At 41.2% G+C, this 20,117-nt stretch overlaps 1 protein-coding gene across 4 annotated transcripts in view; it reads right to left on the reverse strand.

Moving 5' to 3' along the window:
* Positions 1 to 20,117, reverse strand: part of CDH20 (cadherin 20) — a 119,600-nt gene that overhangs the window by 26,575 nt on the left and 72,908 nt on the right. For 2 of the 4 annotated variants that reach the window (XM_065052585.1, XM_021285473.2), the window contains exons 2-5: positions 17,206 to 17,304; positions 11,652 to 12,019; positions 3,845 to 4,139; positions 2,106 to 2,225 (exon numbers count right to left, since the gene is read on the reverse strand). In XM_065052585.1, coding sequence (XP_064908657.1) covers positions 2,106 to 2,225; positions 3,845 to 4,139; positions 11,652 to 11,894 — 658 coding nt within the window. In that variant the 5' untranslated portion in view covers positions 11,895 to 12,019; positions 17,206 to 17,304. The remainder of the gene's footprint in view (positions 1 to 2,105; positions 2,226 to 3,844; positions 4,140 to 11,651; positions 12,020 to 17,205; positions 17,305 to 20,117) is intronic. The other 2 variants (XM_065052584.1, XM_005500907.4) reach the window with 1 other exon arrangement.

Raw genomic sequence — 20,117 nt, forward strand, 5'->3', positions numbered from 1 at the left:
TCACGCCTTCAGCAACCCCTTGCCCCTTTGCTACCTGTCTGCCTGGCGTGATGCTCCACAGGCTGCCTGGCGGCAGGAGGGTCCCTGAGCAGGAGAGAAGCAGTGGCTGTTGGTGCAGCCCAGGGGATGCGCTGCCAGGGGACATGTTCCAGGGCACTGATGGCTCTCACTAGACGTGAGCTGTGACAAATTCGAGGTGCCCTCCTGTGTGGGGGTGGATATGTGTCAGCCCCAGGGACTGTCCCAGCAGTACTTGCACATCAGGACACTATTAACTTGAGTGATCTGCATTTGGGCTTTATTTTTAGCAGAAAAACAATATATGGATTTAATAAAAAAGCAGTAAGAAGATATTGCATTGGCAATTATCACTGTATGTACAAGGGAAGAAATAGTGACCAGTACTGAACAACTCACAGTGAGCTATTTTAATCTTGCTACATGGAGCCCTTAAGAGTCTCATCCTGCCAAGCTGAGTAACTCCCATGAAGTGCTGTAGCTCCTCAACTCCCATGGATATAAATAAGATATGAAAACCCTTAGCATTTTGGGAAATATTTTCTCCTTACATGAATACTTTTTAGGGAATTTCCACTCTTGGCTTGCCCTTCATACAGAACAGGCTAGATCTAAAAAAAGACACCAATGCCTAAAAGCCAGTTTCTGCCATGTGCTTGTTTGGGGCCTCTGGTCCCTCGAGGAGGGCCAGTCCAGGACACCAGGACTCAGAACCACATCGGAGTTCATGCTGCTCCAAATGGGACCCGGAAGAGCAGCCATGCTGAGCAGGGAGCCTTTGATGCTGCTGCACACAGCTGGTCAGCAAGGAGATGATGAGGACGGTGATGAACCTTAAAACTTTCCTTCGTGCTATGGGAAAGGCTCAGATCCTCCAAAATAAATGTGCTGGTACCATTTCTTTCACCAAACTGAGTGAGATTCACTCTTTTAAAAATATAGTAGCGAAGAAGAGAGGTGATGTCCATCCTTTTCTATAAGAGCTCTGATGGTTTCTTGAGAAGTGGGAGACTCAGGGGGCCTCTGCCTACTCCATCTGAGGGGATTTAAAACCACCTTTTTTACCTTGTAGGGGAATATGATCATTAAAACCTTTTTTTTATTTTTTTTTTTTTTTTCGGTTAAATACAAAAAACAAATACATGATTTTGGACTTAAGGGCCTATCTTCTGTTGAAGTTGCACTCTAATGGTTAAATCTGTACTGAATCTGACCCTGACTATTGCTGCTTTGCTTTCTTAGAAATCATTCAGTACTTAACAAATCTAAGATTATGGTCTTATTTGTCTGATTATGCCCTTATTTTTCTGTGGCTGATAACCTGGTTACAAAATGAGGATTACTGTTTTATTTACATTGTGAAGAGCTGAGGAAATCACATACCATATACAAATTTCTCTTTGGCTAGAGCACCTACTACATAAACTGCTAACTTTCAGAAGTAGATTATGCAGTGCTTTTTATACTTTGTCCCCTAGGGCTCAGCAGTGACTATCGTCTCATGAGTTTCTGACCTTAGCACTACAGATGCCCTTTAGAAACTGTCAAAACCTGTCAGATTCCTCTTTTGGATATAAACCTTGGATATACACAGAAAAAGAGAGAGAGAAAGCAAGCAAAACAGAGAGGATGTCCTATAGATAAATTTAAGGTTATTAACAAGAACACCCTTAGGTAAAATTACTCCAGATAATTGCATCATTTAAGCTTGCACTTTGCAGTCCTGGCTGGATCATAGATTGCCTTTTTAATTTTATTTATTTATTTATTCTGCTAAGCCTTGTTCCTAGCTAGATGTGCTGAAGACATTTTTGCAACAATAGAAGCCAACAAGAATATTTACAGCACCAAACCCACCTAGCTCCTGCGGTGCAGAATGCGGTCATTCAGATGAACATATTACTGCGGAAAGCACATTCTTCTCTGGAGCTCATTACTACAGCCTTGCTTTAACCCTTGCACAGTGCTCTTGGCTCCAAACTATAGAAATATCTTTCTCTGACCAGAGTCATGATGCACACTACATTTCCTTTCTGCTTGGAACTTTCAGTTTTCACACTGCATCATCCCCTGATGAAATAACTTACCTGTCCGAGAGTCCACAGAGAAATACGGTTGTCCTTGCAGAATACTGTACACTACTCTTGCACTGTTTCCATAGGTTGGGTCATCAGCATCTGTCGCTGTCACCTGGATAACAGAGGTGCCTGACAAAAAAAACCCATCAGGTAAGACCTTGTGGGATAAAGAGCTGGCATGAAAAGTACACAGTTCTAAATAAATTGAAATGCCTAACAAGAGCTTTCCTCCACCAGAATTCTTCATTTGAGACTCATAGTGCTTGTGTTTATTGCTCACACTTGCATCTCATTAGCACTAAAGGAATTAATAGGCATAAATTCATCATGCATCTACAAGAAGATATAAAAAAGCAAGTACTCCATGGGCCACAGTTACAGAATTGCTGATTTAACAGTACTTTGTTATGGTTTGCAGAGAGCTGGTAGTTATATACTGTTTGCTTCTTTTCCCTTTTTCTTGATTTTAAATGTTATTTAAAGGCAGCTCAAATAAAATCTATAGCTACGTAGACATAAATCACACACAGCTGTAGAGAGTCCAGGGGTGCCATATGTTGACTAAGGTATAGAAATGGTACACAAATAGTGAGCATGAAGGGTTGTATCTCTGAGACAATCTCTCTGTGGGATTAGAGTTTACATTGCATGGCCTAGAGATCAGACCGTGTTGAAGCGCCTTTTGGAATCCACACAGATGCATATATATTTCTTTTCTTCAGTTGGTTTTCAAGGTCTGCTTCCTCTGAAGCTAATAATGGTTGCAGGTGATGTCATTTATCAAGAACAAGGAGAAGGTAAGGCATAACTGCTTGAAATCTATGTGAGTTTTGACTCCTTAAAATGTCAGACAATGCCTTTATTAATGCATCTAGCCTTCCACATAATGTTTTGTGTTAGAAACAAATCCAGTGTTACTAGATACATACTGGAAAATAAATCTGAATTAATGCTAGCCATTACCACTAAAAACCATTATTTCTGAATGGAACTTTTGTATTTGATGCTTGTCTCTAGCTTTATGTCAGCAAAATAATGAAGAATGAGAAGCTGAAGCATATCTCTAACTTCAAGATGTGAGATTTATATGGTATTATTATCTCTGTAATGACGTCACAGAGACAAAAAGCATTAAACATCTCCAAAAGAAAGAAAAGAATAGAGAAAACTAGTATTTTACGTGACTATAGGATTTTTTATATGGAAATGGTTTCTCCTGACTTGTGTAGGTAGGAAGGTTGCTGTTTGTCTTCTGCATTGCAATAACAGGACTGTCTTTGACATGATCCCATTCTCTAAAAGTGGAGAGCAAATGGTACCAGAATCTCGGGCTCCACTGAACTGTGTTTAGCGCAGTATTACGTGGATTAGAAGAAGCAAAGCTGCTAATAGTTGTTGTCATGTGCCCATGATTTCAAGGGCTCCTGGACAGTATTTCAGCTCCCAGTGTGAACTAGAATAGGTTCCTAAAACTGTGTTATTTTCTGGATGGTAATGGTTATCTAATGGTCATTACTATTGCCATCATCTGATGGCAGGGGAGAAGGGCCACTACGTTACTGTAAGTTGTTTGAGGGTAAAACCTTCTATCACTACTCTGCGGCACTCAGGCACCCCATGGAAAGATCTCTTGTCCCACAGCTCCTGTGAAAGAGGCAAAAGCTGAGCCCAAGGAATCAGTGAATTTATGTTTTGGTGACCATCTCCAGTTTGCTTACAAGAAAGAGACTTCACAAAATCTGCCTTACCCACAGGTGACATTTCTGGAACAGAGGCTACATAAGGGCCATCGAGGAACTTGGGTTCATTGTCATTAATGTCTTGGATTTTGATGATGAACTCAGACTCTGGTTCCATGGGCCGGCCTGTTCGCCTGTCCAGAGCCTGGGCTCTGAGGGTGTACTGCGACCTTTCTTCCCGGTCCAGTCGCTGGATGGCGTGAATGTCCCCTGTCGTGTCATCAATTGTAAACACGATGCCAGCTCCCTCTCCTGAGAGGATGTACTTGATTGAACCATCTCCCCTGTCCATGTCAGAGTGGAGCTGTGAAAAGGAACAGGATTCAATTAGACTGTGAGCTGGGCAAGCAGCTGCTGAGAAACACTAAGCACATAAGCATCCTGACCATTTTCGTGTCACTGTTGGGACTCACAAGCTGGTTTTAATGAACTTGCTTTGCCGAAAGAGGCAAATACTCGGTAAAAACTGTATCACAGAGCTGCAATTAAAAACCTTCTCCTGTCTTCTCATTTCTACACCCACAGCTGTGCCAGAAGAAAAGGCAGAGACACCCAAACAGGAACAGGCTCTGTGCCTTTTTGAAATCTCACACAACACAATAATTATCTTTTGCCTGGCTGCAATGGCCGTTGAGAAGGACTCTCTTCCAGGCTTGGGATAAGGTGATGTCAGCAAAGCTGCAGACTGTATTTGCTCACATGGCTTAAGAGGAGACAGATGTTCCAGGGGCAGCATAATATTGGGGTGGATAAGGCCAATCTGTTTGGGATCCAGGGGAAAGCAGGATGGGAGAGCTCAGTAACTGTCATGATTCACAAGTCTTCTAATTTTTTTTTCCATGCAAATTTTAGCAATAAAAACTAGGATGGATCCTCACGTCTTCAGGAGAGAATTATTGTTGAACAGTATGTAAGGTATGAAATGACAAACATTTGACTGTGTCCGTGGTGGGCTATAGAGATGAGAGGCATCCCTGTTTTCCTAGGGAATTAGCAAACGGATTTATTGCATGACTGCTAATTAGTTCTGAGCAGCCACAGATAGCTGTGAATGCAACAGAACAGAAGAAAAGTAAATGCTGTGCTAATTATCATCTAAAACAGAGAAACAAATCATCCTGGGGACTACCATTCTGTTAAACACCTGGTTCCCATGAAATACTGGAATGACTATCAAAAGACAAACAAATCATTTAATTTCACTCACACTATGAAGATGCTTAACAGTATGCTCATACTCCATGCTTTTGAGGAACAGAGCATAAAGACCAATGCCCAGAGATAGTATTGGTTCAGTCCCAAAAGACAAGAAGGTAATAGACTTGAGCTGCAATAAACAAAATGGGATTTTCAAGAATGTTTCAGGTGTGAATACTGTTTTCCAGTGTGATTATTGTTTTGAGAGATGAATAAAGAATAGATAAATAATAATAAAAAAGTGGTCAAATTGGGCTAGATTCAGCCAAGCACATATTGAAATGCATATATGATCCAATTATCTCAAGAAATATGGTCAGAATCAAGTGCGTGTTTAATGCTTTGGTGAGCTCAAAGGTCATATGAGAATAATTGTGAAGAATGGGGTCAAACATAGGTAAATATTTGTACTGGAGAGAAAAATCTTGGAATCATGAACTGAATATATGAACAAAGGATTTTTAGGATTTGAAGAAAGAATCTGAATAGAAATGGCAAATTCATGTGGAAAAGCAGAAGTGAAACTCAAGGCATTTGATTACAGGCTATTGTCTTAAGAAAAAAGAAATGCCATCTCTGAGCTGTTTAAAGACACGTTGAAAACTACACAATAACTTTTCACATACGAAAAAGATTTAAAGGGACACGGACAAATTGGCTTATATGACCTAAGCATTTCTAATGCCAGTGGACCACCTCTTCAGCTGTTTTAGGGCACATGAACCCGATAGACTTGGGAGCTGAAAGCCCATTTACCACAGTGAAAGATCTGGTTGGAAGATGCTCATTCTCTGGAGGCTGTTTTCCTTCCCAGCATCTCAGGGTGCAGCACATGACCTACACAAAACTTGGGCCTACTCTTGATTTTAGGGTAGGATCAGCTTGACTTCAGCTGAGGTGGGATCTGTATGGTTTTCTATGGCATGTCCCACCCTGCAGACAGGTCTGTATGTGGGCGACCCATCGACTCAATGACTGCTGGGACACCAAGTGTTAAGGGCAGCAACACTGCAAACAGGCTGCAAGAACTGAAGGTGCAGGTTGTGACAACTGCCATGTCAGGTCATTGATACTTCATTTCACCCCTTTCCTGGTATATGCAGTGGCTGCTGCATCTGAGAGACATCAGTCCTTTGGAGGAATGCTGGCAGCTCCAGGTGATGTATCAGCTAAATGGAGGGAGAATAAGCCCATAAAAATTTGGCAGTGGCAAACAGTTAAATTTAGATGACTGCCATGTGTATTAATTCACACCCAGGTGCCACGACTGCAAACTGGCATATCTTCAACAAACACCGTCTTGTGATTAATTTAAAAACGACAGTAGTTGCCACTATTTACCCTAAACACCCATAACTCAGAGATTATCACTGTAGGAGCTAGTGAACAGGATGCTTCCAGAAGGAGGACACTATTATAGCTGTTCTAATTGATTCAGAACCACTAAGCTGTATCTTGGGCATTTGTTTTACTTCATCAGTGTGTCAGTGAGACAATGCAGCTGCTGAGACAGATACAGATGTTAGACCTGATTGGAGAATTAGACCTGTGCCTGATGGAAGAAAATGTGTTTTGGAACATCTACAACTCCTCATTAAATAAGAATAAAGAAAAAAAAAAGAGAGAAGTCAAAGTCAAAGAAAAGGCAAAGGCAAGGAAAAAGGAAAAAAAAAGGAAGGAAGGGAAAGGAAAAGAAAGGAAAGAAAAGGAATGGTAAGAAAAGAAAAAAGAAAGGAAAGGGAAGGACAGGAGAGGAGAGGAGAGGAGAGGAGAGGAGAGGAGAGGAGAGGAGAGGAGAGGAGAGGAGAGGAGAGGAGAGGAGAGGAGGAGGAAGAAAAGAAAAAAAGGAAAGGAAAGGAAAGGAAAGGAAAGGAAAGGAAAGGAAAGGAAAGGAAAGGAAAGGAAAGGAAAGGAAAGGAAAGGAAAGGAAAGGAAAGGAAAGGAAAGGAAAGGAAAGGAAAGGAAAGGAAAGGAGAAAATAAAAAAGAAAGGAAATTAAAGGAAATAAAAGAAAAGAGAAGAGAAAATTGAAAAATAATAATAAAAAGAAATAGTAAAAAGGGAAAGGGAAAAGGAAAGAAAAAGGAAAATGAAAAGTAAAAATAGCAGAAGATGTTTGAGAAAGTTCAAAAGACTTAGAAGAAGATACTGTATCAAACTCATGAGTTAAATTACACCTTCTGTCCAAAGCCCTGTTTGGACTGAATGCAGTTGTGTAGGATGCAAATAAGGAATGGACATGGCATGCTAAAAGGAATTTGGGAGTACAACAGAATCTCTGTCTAGCTGTGATTTGTCAAAAACACTGAGTCACAACCAAGGCTAGGCAGTAAGAAAGGCTAGCAGCACTTTTGTAGCTTCTCATATAACGTGCTCTTTCTAGACAAAGCTAAAAACAGCCTAAAAGACATAATACTGCCAGACTATAATAAATCTGAATTTTGTTGTCTGAAAGGACTGAAGCTCACACTGTTGTTCACATCAAACCAAATATCAGGATGGTGCAGTTTGGGGTGTATGTAGAAGTCATTGTGCTGGAAAGGTGATCCAGTTTTAAGCTGGCTCTGGTTTATGGGTGGTGCAATAAATTGTTCTGCAATGTAGCTATCACAGAAGTAGGGGGAATACATTTGTACTTTCTCTTCCACATTAAGGAATGGACTGTGGGAGGAAAAGAGCTGGTAATTCCTGAGAAATTTTTAACTGTGTCAACCTGGGTTGCTTCTTTTCATGAGGATAATACAAAAGATTAAGGAGGCTACACCTGCATCTGAGAGACACATTTCCCAGCAAAGGGCAGGTGGAAGAGAGCAGTGCTGCTGAGGGCAGCTCAGGGGAGGACTCACACATCTCTGCTAACCAGGCTGTGACTCCATCCTTGATGTGTTCCCCCTTCTCTGCCTCCAGGGAGTTAGCACCTGCAGGGGATTTTCGTGAGGATGCATGAGTGAGTTTGGCTGATCTGCAGTGATAGTCTGTAGAAAGGATGCATTTTTTTCACTCATTCAGCTGCTGTGGTTTAATCACCTCTTTCCTTTGAAACAGGGTTAGGAAGTCTCCAATACAGCAAAGTGGTGAAGTCTGTACCCAGTTCAATTACTGATGCAGTTTATGTTGTTGGATGAATGTGGAAAATACCTGCTGTAGCAAATATGGAGGCTTCAGTTTGCCTAGCTCGATCTATTAGTCAATAATGGCTACCTCTAGGAGAGTTGAAGCCTCATACTTACCTGTGACAGGACCAGGCACCCTCTGAAGCTAAAATCCTTTAAATTACGATAATGAGCATTGGAGAAAAGGAAAAATTGTACTGATTTCACCTCAGGAAGCTTCTTTTCATTTTCCTGTCCATAAGACATTTTGCACCTTGCCTTACAATTATATAGGAAAGTACATTTTTCATAGCAGCCTTGACAATCTTATTAGGTAAGCCTGGACCTATGGTTCAAGTCAAGGTGCTTTTTGGGTTGCTCCAGTCAGAAACAACTGTACAAGAGCATCAGAAGGCCCCCTTTCATACGGGAAGCTTTTAGAGTGTTTAAATAAATACAACTGGATCTACGCTGTGCATGCTTTCTCCTTCTGTCTTGGGCTTGGAAAAGGCAGATAAAAGCACAACCTGTCTAGCAGGATGTTTCAGGGTGCTGTGGGTGCTATCAGTTAGAAAAAGCTCTGCCTGGCCAGGCGTGGGAGCCAGGGCTGTTTGGAGGGCTGGTGCTTGCAGCAAGCAGTAGGCTGTGAGTCCTTCTGCACCTCCTCCCAGCACTGCACCAGCCATTACAGAGCTATTTCTGAGCCAGCCTGGGGTGACTCGGGCTGAAAAATTTCTGGTCTGCCAGAACAATTAGTTCAGCCCACAGACTATTCCCTGGTGACCCCTTTCCTAAGGATTCCTGAGACACAGGCAGCACGAACGCAGGCGGGGCGAGGAATTGTGGTGGGCTGCAGCTTCTTCTGAGAGCCCGTGCCTTTGGCGGTATGAGAGGAGAGGAAGCTTTTCCCTCACAGCAGCCCCCATGGAATTCATCCAGCCGCTTGGCTGGCTGCTCTGCACCCAGTTCAGGGAAGGGGGAAGATGAAATGTGCGATCCCCAGAGGCCCATTTTGGCAGCAGGTTTCCCTAGTGCCTGGTGTACACGGAGCAGTGTGGAGTTAGGAGGCCTTCAGAGAGACCCAGCCATGTCAAATCAGCAGTGCGTGGGGCTAATTGGCCCTGTTAACTGTGGGAGCTAATTAGCACTTGCGCATTCCTATGCCAACACAGCCATGGTGTAGGTGGTCCTGGACAGAGCTCATTTATGGCAGCTTGGGCCTTTGTGTGGTGGACACAGACCATGAAGAATCATCTCTGTTTCCCCCAGCACTGCTGGCCCTGCCAAGTTTTTGTGCTCCTAATGACACAATCAAGTCTAAAATGAGTTGATTTCTTCCAGTACTTGTTTTAGGTAAAATTCAACTCACAGTGCAAGCTTGAAGTCATTTCAGATGAAACGGAGTATGTGAAATAATATGTCTGGCCCTTGTTCCAAAGCTGGGAATTGCATGAAAGCAAATATTAATTTCTTTAATCAATAGAGATATCAAGAGCTGAAAAGCTAGGTGCAGAGATGAATGAAGACTAATGAGGTCTCATTTGGTGGCAATCACTGGTAATACCATTGCTGTGGGAGGAAGGAGAACACATCTTGCTGTCAGTCACACAGGGATAAATCAGGAGGAGGTCTTTTGAAGCCTGTGGATTCATTTTGATTTATACTGGTGTGACTGAGGGCACAGTTTAGCTCTATGGGGTTGCAGAATGATAAATACAAGTCCAAATGGGCCTCTGGATATGTGATTCTGGTGTATTTTCTTTTTTCTTTTCTTTTCTTTTCTTTTCTTTTCTTTTCTTTTCTTTTCTTTTCTTTTCTTTTCTTTTCTTTTCTTTTCTTTTCTTTTCTTTTCTTTTTTCTTTTATTTTCTTTTTTCCTTTCCTTTCCTTTCCTTTCCTTTCCTTTCCTTTCCTTTCCTTTCCTTTCCTTTCCTTTCCTTTCCTTTCCTTTCCTTTCCTTTCCTTTCCTTTCCTTTCCTTTCCTTTCCTTTCCTTTCCTTTCTTTCCTTTCCTTTCCTTTCCTTTCCTTTCCTTTCCTTTCCTTTCCTTTCCTTTTTTTTCTTTTCTTCCTCCTCTCCTCTCCTCTCCTCTCCTCTCCTCTCCTCTCCTCTCCTCTCCTCTCCTCTCCTCTCCTCTCCTCTCCTCTCCTCTCCTCTCCTCTCCTCTCCTCTCCTCTCCTCTCCTCTCCTCTCCTCTCCTCTCCTCTCCTCTCCTCTCCTCTCCTCTCCTCTCCTCTCCTCTCCTCTCCTCTCCTCTCCTCTCCTCTCCTCTCTCCTCTCCTTCCCTTTCCTTCCTTTTTTCTTTTCTTACCATTCCTTTTCTTTCCTTTCTTTTCCTTTCCCTTCCCCTTCCCTCCCCTCTTATTTCTCCCTTCTTTTTTTCTTTATTTTCTTTCTTTTCTCCTTTTCTTTTTTCTTTTTCTTTTCCCTTGATCATGTAAAAACAAGCAATGAAATCTGAAGGAATTGTTTTCTGACATCCTTTCTTAGTTCTTAATTTTTTTACATCTACCTATATGTAGTGTGCACTCATCACAGCAGTATCTGATATTCTAGGTGTGGAAAATCTTAATTGTATTATTTGAACACGTAAGCACATTAACTGTCCCCTCCCCACTTTTTCCAGATTTGTCACCTTGGTGTAGACTAGAAACAAACTTGGCACTGACCATAATCCTTTGAATAACAGGGTCAATACTTTAAACAATTCAGGGTCATTAAAAGCAGTTTGAAAAAAAAAAAAGGACGATGGTTATAGTGAGGCAGAGTGTTATGGCAGACATCACTGGTCTGATTTCCAGCAGCTGATCTTGAAAGAGATGCAGAAAAGTCAATGCAAAATACCAAGTAGATGGGATGAGCTTAGGGATCCATTTTGCACATATCTCTGCTGATGTGTAGGTTCTTGGGGTATAAGGGATCCAAAAATAGGACCCTTCATGGTTGGATTTAATGAGTTGTCCCTCTGCCTTTCTGGATTTGGAGCAATTTCTCTGTAGTCCACAGAATTAACCTGTGGTCAAGCTGTGGTAATCAAGAAGATACTCTGACTCCAGAGATTTGCAGGAAACAAAAATTGAAATGTCAGTTTTCAAGGGAAACTGGCTATTTAATTTGATTGTGAATTTCAGCTTCCAGCTGACTTGATTACAGACAGAAACATGATCACAAACTCTTCCTTTCTTTCCTAATCCTTGTATGTCAATATAACCTTGCTTTGCCTTGACATTGTAGGAGTCCCTGGAAAGTTCACTAGAGATTTTCTAACACTGCCTCAATTACAAATGAAGATTGATGCAGTAGATCTCTTTGAAATAGGCAAATATATTGACAGCCCCTTGGAAGTGAAATTCTTCCAAACGAAGGTGACACTGGTCAAAAGCTCTTGGGAGCAAAGTGAAATTAATGTGGATAAATTCACTGCCAGAAAGAAGGTAAAGGTGCTTAAGGAACTGCCCATGTTTCACCATGGTCTGCAGATACACAGATGTGTACACTCTGCCAGGTATCCTCCTGGTGCGGGTCTTACCTTCCCAACGTAGAGAGGGTCAGTTCCCGTGTACTCCTCCAGAACGAAGAACTGGTTCCACACCCAGCTGCGCTTCATACGTTGATGCAGTTTGTCTGACAGGTTGTCCTCCTGCCCTTCAGTGAGGGGCCTGGCACTTCCTGACAGCACAGTTGTAGTAAGGTCCATCAGTCCCCAAAAATACAAGGAGATGCCAAGTCCAAGCAAGTTCTTTGCATTGCTCATTCTACCTGAAGTCCACATCCGTTTACTAGGGCTGACTTTAAAGTCACAACACAGTATCTTAGGTCCCTTGAGAAGACAGTAGGTCCTGTGTGTAGTTCTTTGAAATGTTCAAGAGAGATCCAAATTCTGAGAATGGCAGTCTTCTGTAAAATTAAAGGAAATACATAGGAGAATGTTTTTTTCCCCAAAGTAAGAAAGTTTCCTCAACAGGTAAATATGCTATAAAATATTTAGTCTTCTATATAAAAAATATAATATCAGGATGCACACCTTCTGAAACTAGGAATGCTATTACCATATCAGCTGCAGAACTGGAGTCTTAGATACAAGAATCATCAGGGTTTAGTCAATAAGGAAGAGTTCTCTACTTTGCTAACTTAGCTGTTGTGTTGCTTTATGGTATTGATTGGCATGAGTTAAGCGCGTACTCTCTAGAAATATTTATGACTAGAAGTCCTTAGAGAATATTTAAAACCAGTTCACTCTGGAAAATTATAATAGCTGGTGAACACTCTTTGGCAACTGTTTTTTTCCTTCTGTTAAGAAACTATGTCATTGTCATTACACACATGTACACACACATACATCTACATAAATACAGATATTATTACTATATTGAAAACCTGGAATAAAATTTCTAGCACTTCCAAGTTATTTTTAATTTCAATTATTCTCTCAGCCTCCCTATTGCTTGAATTCAGGTTTCACACCCTGCTGCCTTCTCTCTGAGGAGCTGATTGCTGCTACAAATGCAACATTTCTAGAATTTGAATGGTCAGTTAATCATTTTATGACCCACAAAAGGTTTCACAGTGCTGATGGTCACATGCTATTGTGTGATACGTCCAAGCAAGTCAAACTAACAAATTTTTCTGCTGCAAGCCTGAAAGACGTGTTTAGTCAAAGGAATGCTGACCTCTATCAGAGGACACTTTCTCATCAGTCTAGGATCTTTTGTTGTCATGAGCTCAGTTTAGTTGGTGATGTCACTCCAGGCTATGGATTGTAGCAAACTTTTTCTTCACCATTTTGCTGAGTTTAATGATGTGGGGCTGCACTCAAGTTACTCTGTCAAAACACTCCATACCTTCTCTGTGGGTCTAGTATTTTTGCTGTTCTTTTTAAGAACTGTTCTTTCTCTTTTCAGGACAAATGGACTCATTAGGAAAGGAATATGGGGCTCTGAGGCTTAAGCAAGTAGTTTACATCTAATTTTACTGCTATTCTATACATAAGTCTTTAGGTTTAATTAATTGTTTTATCCTGTGGAAATAAAATGTAGCAGAAGATGTCTGCCAAATATTTCTAATTGAAATCCTTGAAAGATTTCAAAATCTTAAAAAAGTTCTTAAAGATTTGCATGATAATAGTGTGAAATTAAGAATGTTTTCAACAGAGAAGAAGAGAGTGTTTCAAAACTCCCAAGCATCCAAGCTGGAGGACTGGGTATACTTACAAATCTACTGAAAAAGAAATTCAGAATTTAATCCAAAAGTTGGCTGGAATCTGAAAAAGGCAGCTTAAATCTGTAAAATATGTGTGCAGGGGAAGTATAGACAAAATAAAACTATCTATATTAGACTAATTTTCGCACAAAATAATATTTTCAAGTATAAAGCCCGGAGGGACCATGACTACACAGTGCTGCTAGTCTATACAGTTGTGAAGTGCAGCAAACAACTAACAGGTCCTTTACGTTGAAAAGTTTACAACCTAAGGCTTAACAGATACGAAAAAGAAAGAACAAACTATAAGTATGGAACACGGTAAATCCCTTCTAAGCAGAGCAATGCACAGAACTGCTCTTGTTTAGACATGATGTAATGTTCTAGGGCTTATGGTCTGCAAAGCCAAACAATGAGTATTTATCTAAACACCATAAGTCCAGAAGGACCACAGTAATCTCTGTGTGTCTGTCACTTTATGAAGAAGATGGCAGCTGTTTGCAAGAGGCAGGGACGAAGCTCGGCTTGCTGGATACCCACGGTCAGAGGAGTCCAAGAGCTGTGTGTGCAGTGTTTGCCTCTCTTTGTCCCATGAGTCCTTAGCTCCCACTAGCCAACGTACATTTACCCTGGGGAAAGGAGACTGAAGTCCTCTTCACACAAGGTACATCCGTGTTGCTCTGGACATGAGCCAGCGATGTGCATTTGCAGCCAACCATATCCTGGGCTGCACCAAAAGGAGTGTGGCCAGCAGGCTGAGGGAGGTGATTCTGCCCCTCTGATCTGCTGAGGCCCCACCTGAAGTATTGTGTCCAGCTCTGGATACCTCAGTACAGGAAAGACATGGACCTGTTAGAAATGGGCCAGAGGAGGCCACAAAAATGATCAGAGGGCTCGAACACCTCTCCTGTGAGGAAAGGGTGAGAGAGTTGGGGCTGTCCAGGCGGGAGAAGAGAAGGTGCTGGGGAGACCTTATTTCAGCCTTTCAGTACTTAAAGAAGGCTTTCAAGAAAGATGGGGACAGACTTTTTAGCAGGACCTGTTGCAATAGGACAAGGGTTTTAAACCAAAAGAGGAGAGATCTAGACTAGATACAAAGCAGACAGGGCTCTGAGCATCCTGATCTAGTTGAAAATGTCCTTGCTCATGGCACAGGGGTTGGACTAGATGACCTTTAAAGGTTCCTTCCAATACGAACTATTCTATGATTCTGTAATTCTATGATTCTTTGGTGTCAACAGCAAGTTTTTTCTCAGCAAAGTCAGAGGGACATTATTGACAACTTGTGTGGCGAGTAAATGTAGGGAAGGGCATCCCACCACCCCTCAACGTGACTTGAGGGAATCCAGCACTGTCACTGCCATGCAACAGGTCCCACCTGGAGTTTTTACTTTAAGAAATTCCTTCTACTCTACAAGTTAGTTACATTTTTGTGCACCTCACAAAAGAGGTGACATAACATGATGGACCAATTCCTGTGGCAACAAAAATTGTGTTTGTAGATGAACTCCCAAACAACAAATTCAAAACTAGTGGTGCTAGATGTCTCCTGCAATTAAGTTCAGACAGCAAGGATTAACAACGCTAAGGCAAGGCAGTATCAAGACATGGTTAAATAAACTTGTAGAGATACCAGTATACCTGTAATGAGGCAATAGCAAAAGATATCTGACCATCAGGTTGCTTTTTCTTCACATGTGCATTATAACAACAGAGAGCAAAGTAGAAGCAGTGAAATTAAGGTCAAGAGTAGGGATATACATGCTTCAGACTCTCTGTGATAGCAGCTTTTATAATTTGAATGTCACTTGGCATCGTAGTGCAGTTCAATGAGGAACCTTTTTTGAAAATAGTGTGCAACTCAGTGGCCCCCAGGAGCAACACCTCTAAGCATTTCCTATTCGCAATGTAATCTCATTTTGGGGTATAGTAAATATCAGGAAACTTGCCATTATTTAGTGTAAAGTCTTGTAAAGGGATATTCCCTCCCTGAGTACCAGTAATTTCTCCATTCAGTGCCAGCCCATGGTGGCATGGTTATGTAGGAATGCAAGAAAACACTAGTGGTGAGGTGGCACACAACTATTTAATGTTAGTAGCAGGGTTTCTAGTGTCTCATGCCTTTCAAAAACTGTGAGCAAGCAGGCTCAAACTTTTCACATTTTGCTTTTTGCCTAAAGACAGATCGCTACTATTGATAACAGTGTTTAATCAAGAATGGTTCCTCTGTCTCTGAGACTGAAGGAGAAAGATGTTTGTGGGTTTTTTTCTGTCTCAGGTCCTCAGCTGGTATTCAAGAACAAAAACTATCTTTGTTAACTTCTGGCCTGCGGTTAACTTCACCAACCCCAGATGTTTACTTTTGGCCTCTGGATCTGCAAGGCCTACTGGTCAGACAAGGTATTTCTCAGCACACAGAAGGCACTCATACATTTAGGGTTTGAATTGCGTGGTAGCACAAGTGGCAGCTGAACTACAGCTAAGGTCACGGATGGCTGAGTCTTTCAGAGGATTCATGCAGATGGCTTCTTCACCAGCTGAGTGTGATGGATGAGTATGGGGTCACTTAGACTGTAGACACTACAGTTGGTTAGGATGATAGCCATATGCTTTGACTGTGTTAGCTTGGTGGGATCTCTAGCCTCAAGTGGACCTTAGTAGTTTTTGATGCAGATGGATGACACAGGCTTTGAGGCAGAGTCTGTTCTCCTGCCCCAGGCAGGGAGATCAGGAGTACCAGTCATACAGGATGGCACTTGTTGGCATGACAGAGGCAGAACTGAACCTTTAAAGTTCTCTTAATGCAAGTTGTTTCTTGGAGCCCTCCATAATGGTTCCTTAAGGACATCTGCAAAGATGGAATTGATGAGCCTCTGCTGTCGTATGAAATACATTACAGAAACACGTTTCATGGCTCAGCATGGGGATGTGCAAAGGACTGGAAGACAGTAAACAGAGGGAAATATTTTCCTTGCACACACACACAAAATATTGAGCCAAGGAAGACTGCCTGACCAAAACCTGTGGGATTTTCAAGAAGATTTAAATGTTTCGGAACCCAGTTTGTTACCCGCAGGTGAGTACCCCATTGCAATAGGCTTAGTTAGTTGCATCTGTGCAGTTTAGATCCCTGACCCAAACTGAATGTCTTTCTTGCCATTGCTTTTGTGATGAATATTTGATTACCAGCTCAATTGCTTAGGTTAGTTTTTCTGCTCTTGCCTTGCAGACATTTCTGAAAATCCTCTTTCTTGCCACTCAGCAGTTACAAATATGACTTTTGGCTGCATGAAGACCCCTGAAGATCTGATCGAACTCAGTGCAACTGGTGTTCTTTGTGTAGTACAAAGGAAGGACCTAATGGTTCTACATGAAAGAGTCACAACCATGCACTTCCACCACTGCAAAAACAGATTTCTCTTTTAGCTCATACGATGAATTAAAGTAGGAGTATTCCAAGTGTGAGCTACTCTTTTTGTTCCAATTTTAAAGATCCCTCCCAACACTGTAATTAAACTATTCTTAATTGAATATCTAATTCTGGACAAAGATGAAAAGGAAAAAGAAATATCTTCCAGAACCAACTTCTACAATTTCTTGCAAGTGACCCATTTATCTTATTAATTCTGAAGAGAACAGCACTTCTAAAGAAAGGATAAAAATATTAATAGTTTGGATGACCATGTGGGCATCCAGAGAGTTCCACTGGGATTGAAATGTATCATGCTCAATACATATTTACATAAACGCCAAGGACTTTATAGTCAAAAAGCACAGACTTGAAAAGGTTTGTATACATGCTTAGTGTATTTATCACGTTGAGGAAGTGGTCTCACAGAAAGTCAGTGGACTATTTACATTCATAAAATTAATTACATGCTTACATTGTTTATGCATGTTCCTTCCGATGGATTTTTGCTGTGTGGACCCAATACTCGTGTAGAATCCTACAGACCTTAGTGGATCCTGTGGAAGCACATCACCTAAGCAGAGGGAATTCATTTGCAGGAGACATATTACACCAAGAAAGTGAGGAAGAAAGAGGCAATCATTTTTAAACTCTCTCCTTCACTTTCTCTGTACATAAAGAGACAAATACACGTGATATTTCTAATACATATATATGGAGATGTTTCTTGGCAGCATAAACACCACACTAGGAATATACTAATGGAAAATTATTTCTATGCTTAATGACACACTTAAAGAGTTTTCCTCCACTATTTTGCTAAAAGAAACCAAACAACACAGTAATGAACATAGTAGGAAGAAATTAAACTTGAGTGAAAAGAATTCTGCAAGTGAGCTATTTGTTCCTTGAATTTCTTGTGATATTTTAAACCCAAGGTGGTGGTGTGAATATTGCACAGTTCTTTCCTTTAAATAGATTATTCTTTTATGTTTTCACAGATTACTTCTTAGGTTTTCTGTACCCTTAGTTGCTTACAGCTTTGTCATAAAATGCCTTTGTAAAAGCCCCATGGGAGCACCAGTCCTGTAAGAAAGTGTAGGCTGTATGCTGCACGAGGCAGACCACACGCAATAGGTGCCCAACACCACCTTCAGGGGATGGAGGCTCCACTGAGCCAGGATCTAAAACCTCTTAAGCAATTCATGCAATCCTTGTCTCCTTTTAGACACCCTAATGCTTGCACTACCTAAGTTAGGTACCTCTAAACAGGCTGTCTGATTACAATCCTAAATGTTTTTGTACCACTTCCAGAACTTCATATGTTTTATCTCCGGCCCAGGCCAATCCTACTGCTACTGTTACCTATTGTTATACTTACTGGGCAAGTTTAAATTAAAAGGAAAAATCTAGAGGCATTTGTTACTATTCTTGAAAACAGACTGGGCCTGAACATGTATTTTTATTTTTACTACATTTTATTGAGATCTTCATAAATACAATGAAACTTGACAACATAGCATATGGTGCATAAACATTAACTCAAAATACAATCCATTGTCATAAAATTACACACACAGACCAGTCAACAATCTCTCCTGGGACACATCAGTGAACTCATTTTTCTTAAGAACTGAAGTTCTTCAAAGCCACAGAGTGCCTGCAGAGTGAAAAATCCCACAGAAGGACAGAGGGAGTCCCATCGTATAAATCCCAGCCCTGTGGTTATAGATGCATAAAAAGATCAAATGAAAGAAACACACACACATAATCACAAAGTAAACATTTCCAAATGAAATGATGCTGATAACTTACATCAGGGGAGGATCTGATCCTCAGCTTTTACTCAGTGTGAGGTACTGCAAACACTACTGTAAAAGAGCAGGACAGAAGTGCAAGAGGGTTTCAAAAGCTCCACGGTGATCTAACTGTGCTGAAGTCACCCTCTATAGGAACTGACACACTTCAAATACATTGGAAAATCCAAATAATGCCAAATAAAACAACCCCTCTTCAATCAAGGATGTGCAAAAATATATAATACATATAAAAATGATATTAATAGAGCTTTCATTATTAAAGAAAAAAATATTTTAGTTCTCACAGTCTTCTGACTACTTTTGCTACACTGTCAAGAGTAACCCCTTACAAGTGACTCTAAATTGTGACCTGATGTTTGTGTAAACTGTGATAACGTTCTCAAGCACACATCTTTTTAAAAACATGAAGTCCCTCCTTTCTGCCACAGTGTGACCTTTCTTGCTTGTTTTTCAGCTATACCAGGAGCCTTTGCTCAGACCTGTCTAAAGGCTTCTAAGCAGTATAGGCAAAATCTGTGGTTTCCTGCCAGGAATCAGGGGGCTGGCTGGGAAGGGTGAAATTTCCTATGCTATAAAAAAGGAAGAAGGAGAAGGATGGGTCAGGTGTGGGGTGAAGCGCTGGTGCCTGTCAGAGCCATGGTTTCTGTGAAGGCAATGAGCAGATGAGATGGTGAACACTTCCGTGACCACCTAAGCTTTGCAAGCTGAGAAGCCAGTGGGGTTCAAGCTCAGGACCTACTCACAACTGTTACAATCCTCTTTGAGAAAAATTTGCTAAGGCCTTCAGCCTATTTTTCTTTTGCTTCCTTCTGCCCATGTCCCTCACCTCTTTCAGGTCCTGAGCAGATGCTTTGCCTGACCTGCTACTCCCCTGCAATGGGATAAAACCCGTTCCTGTTGCACCCTTGCAACGTGTTTTGGACCGCGCTGCCCTCTCTGTGCTGCACAGTGGCTATGGTACCAAATAATGTTCTTCAGCTACTAAGCGTTGCATTTTGGGTATGCTAGTCCCCAGAATACGACATATTTCCAGGTAGAGGTGAAAATTTGACTTCTTATCCCACAGCTGCTGGATAGACGATAAGGGTCTCTGATACCCCCTAATGCCAAAGATGGAAAAAGTGTTATCTCCTATCTGGAGACAGATATGAGAAGCAGCTGTATGCCTGGAGCAAACAGAGGTAATATTTCTTCCCATACATGAAGATCAAAAATAATGATAAGTAAGGGCCTATGTGCTGTCACTGGTGAAGATAACTTCCTAGTTTCATTATGACTGTGTTCCTGGTTAACTGGGCATGTCATACAGCATTTTGACATAGTAGAAATGGATCCAAAACAACTGACTTCCAAAAGCAGCTATTGAACACAAAGAATTGAATGGGTAATTTTTTTTCCAACTAGGAAGCAATATTTGGCCATCTCTCATAATAATTGTATGTACCCACTGGCATGTAGTGTTTTTTTGGGTTTTTTTTGTTTTGTTTTGTTCTTGCCTTTTTTTTTGGTTAAAATTTTGTCTGTGTTCATAGAGAAAGGATTGTTGTTAACCTACAAAATAGCTGAT

The sequence above is a fragment of the Columba livia genome, chromosome 2, assembly GCF_036013475.1.
Source record: "Columba livia isolate bColLiv1 breed racing homer chromosome 2, bColLiv1.pat.W.v2, whole genome shotgun sequence".
Classification (NCBI taxonomy): domain Eukaryota; kingdom Metazoa; phylum Chordata; class Aves; order Columbiformes; family Columbidae; genus Columba; species Columba livia.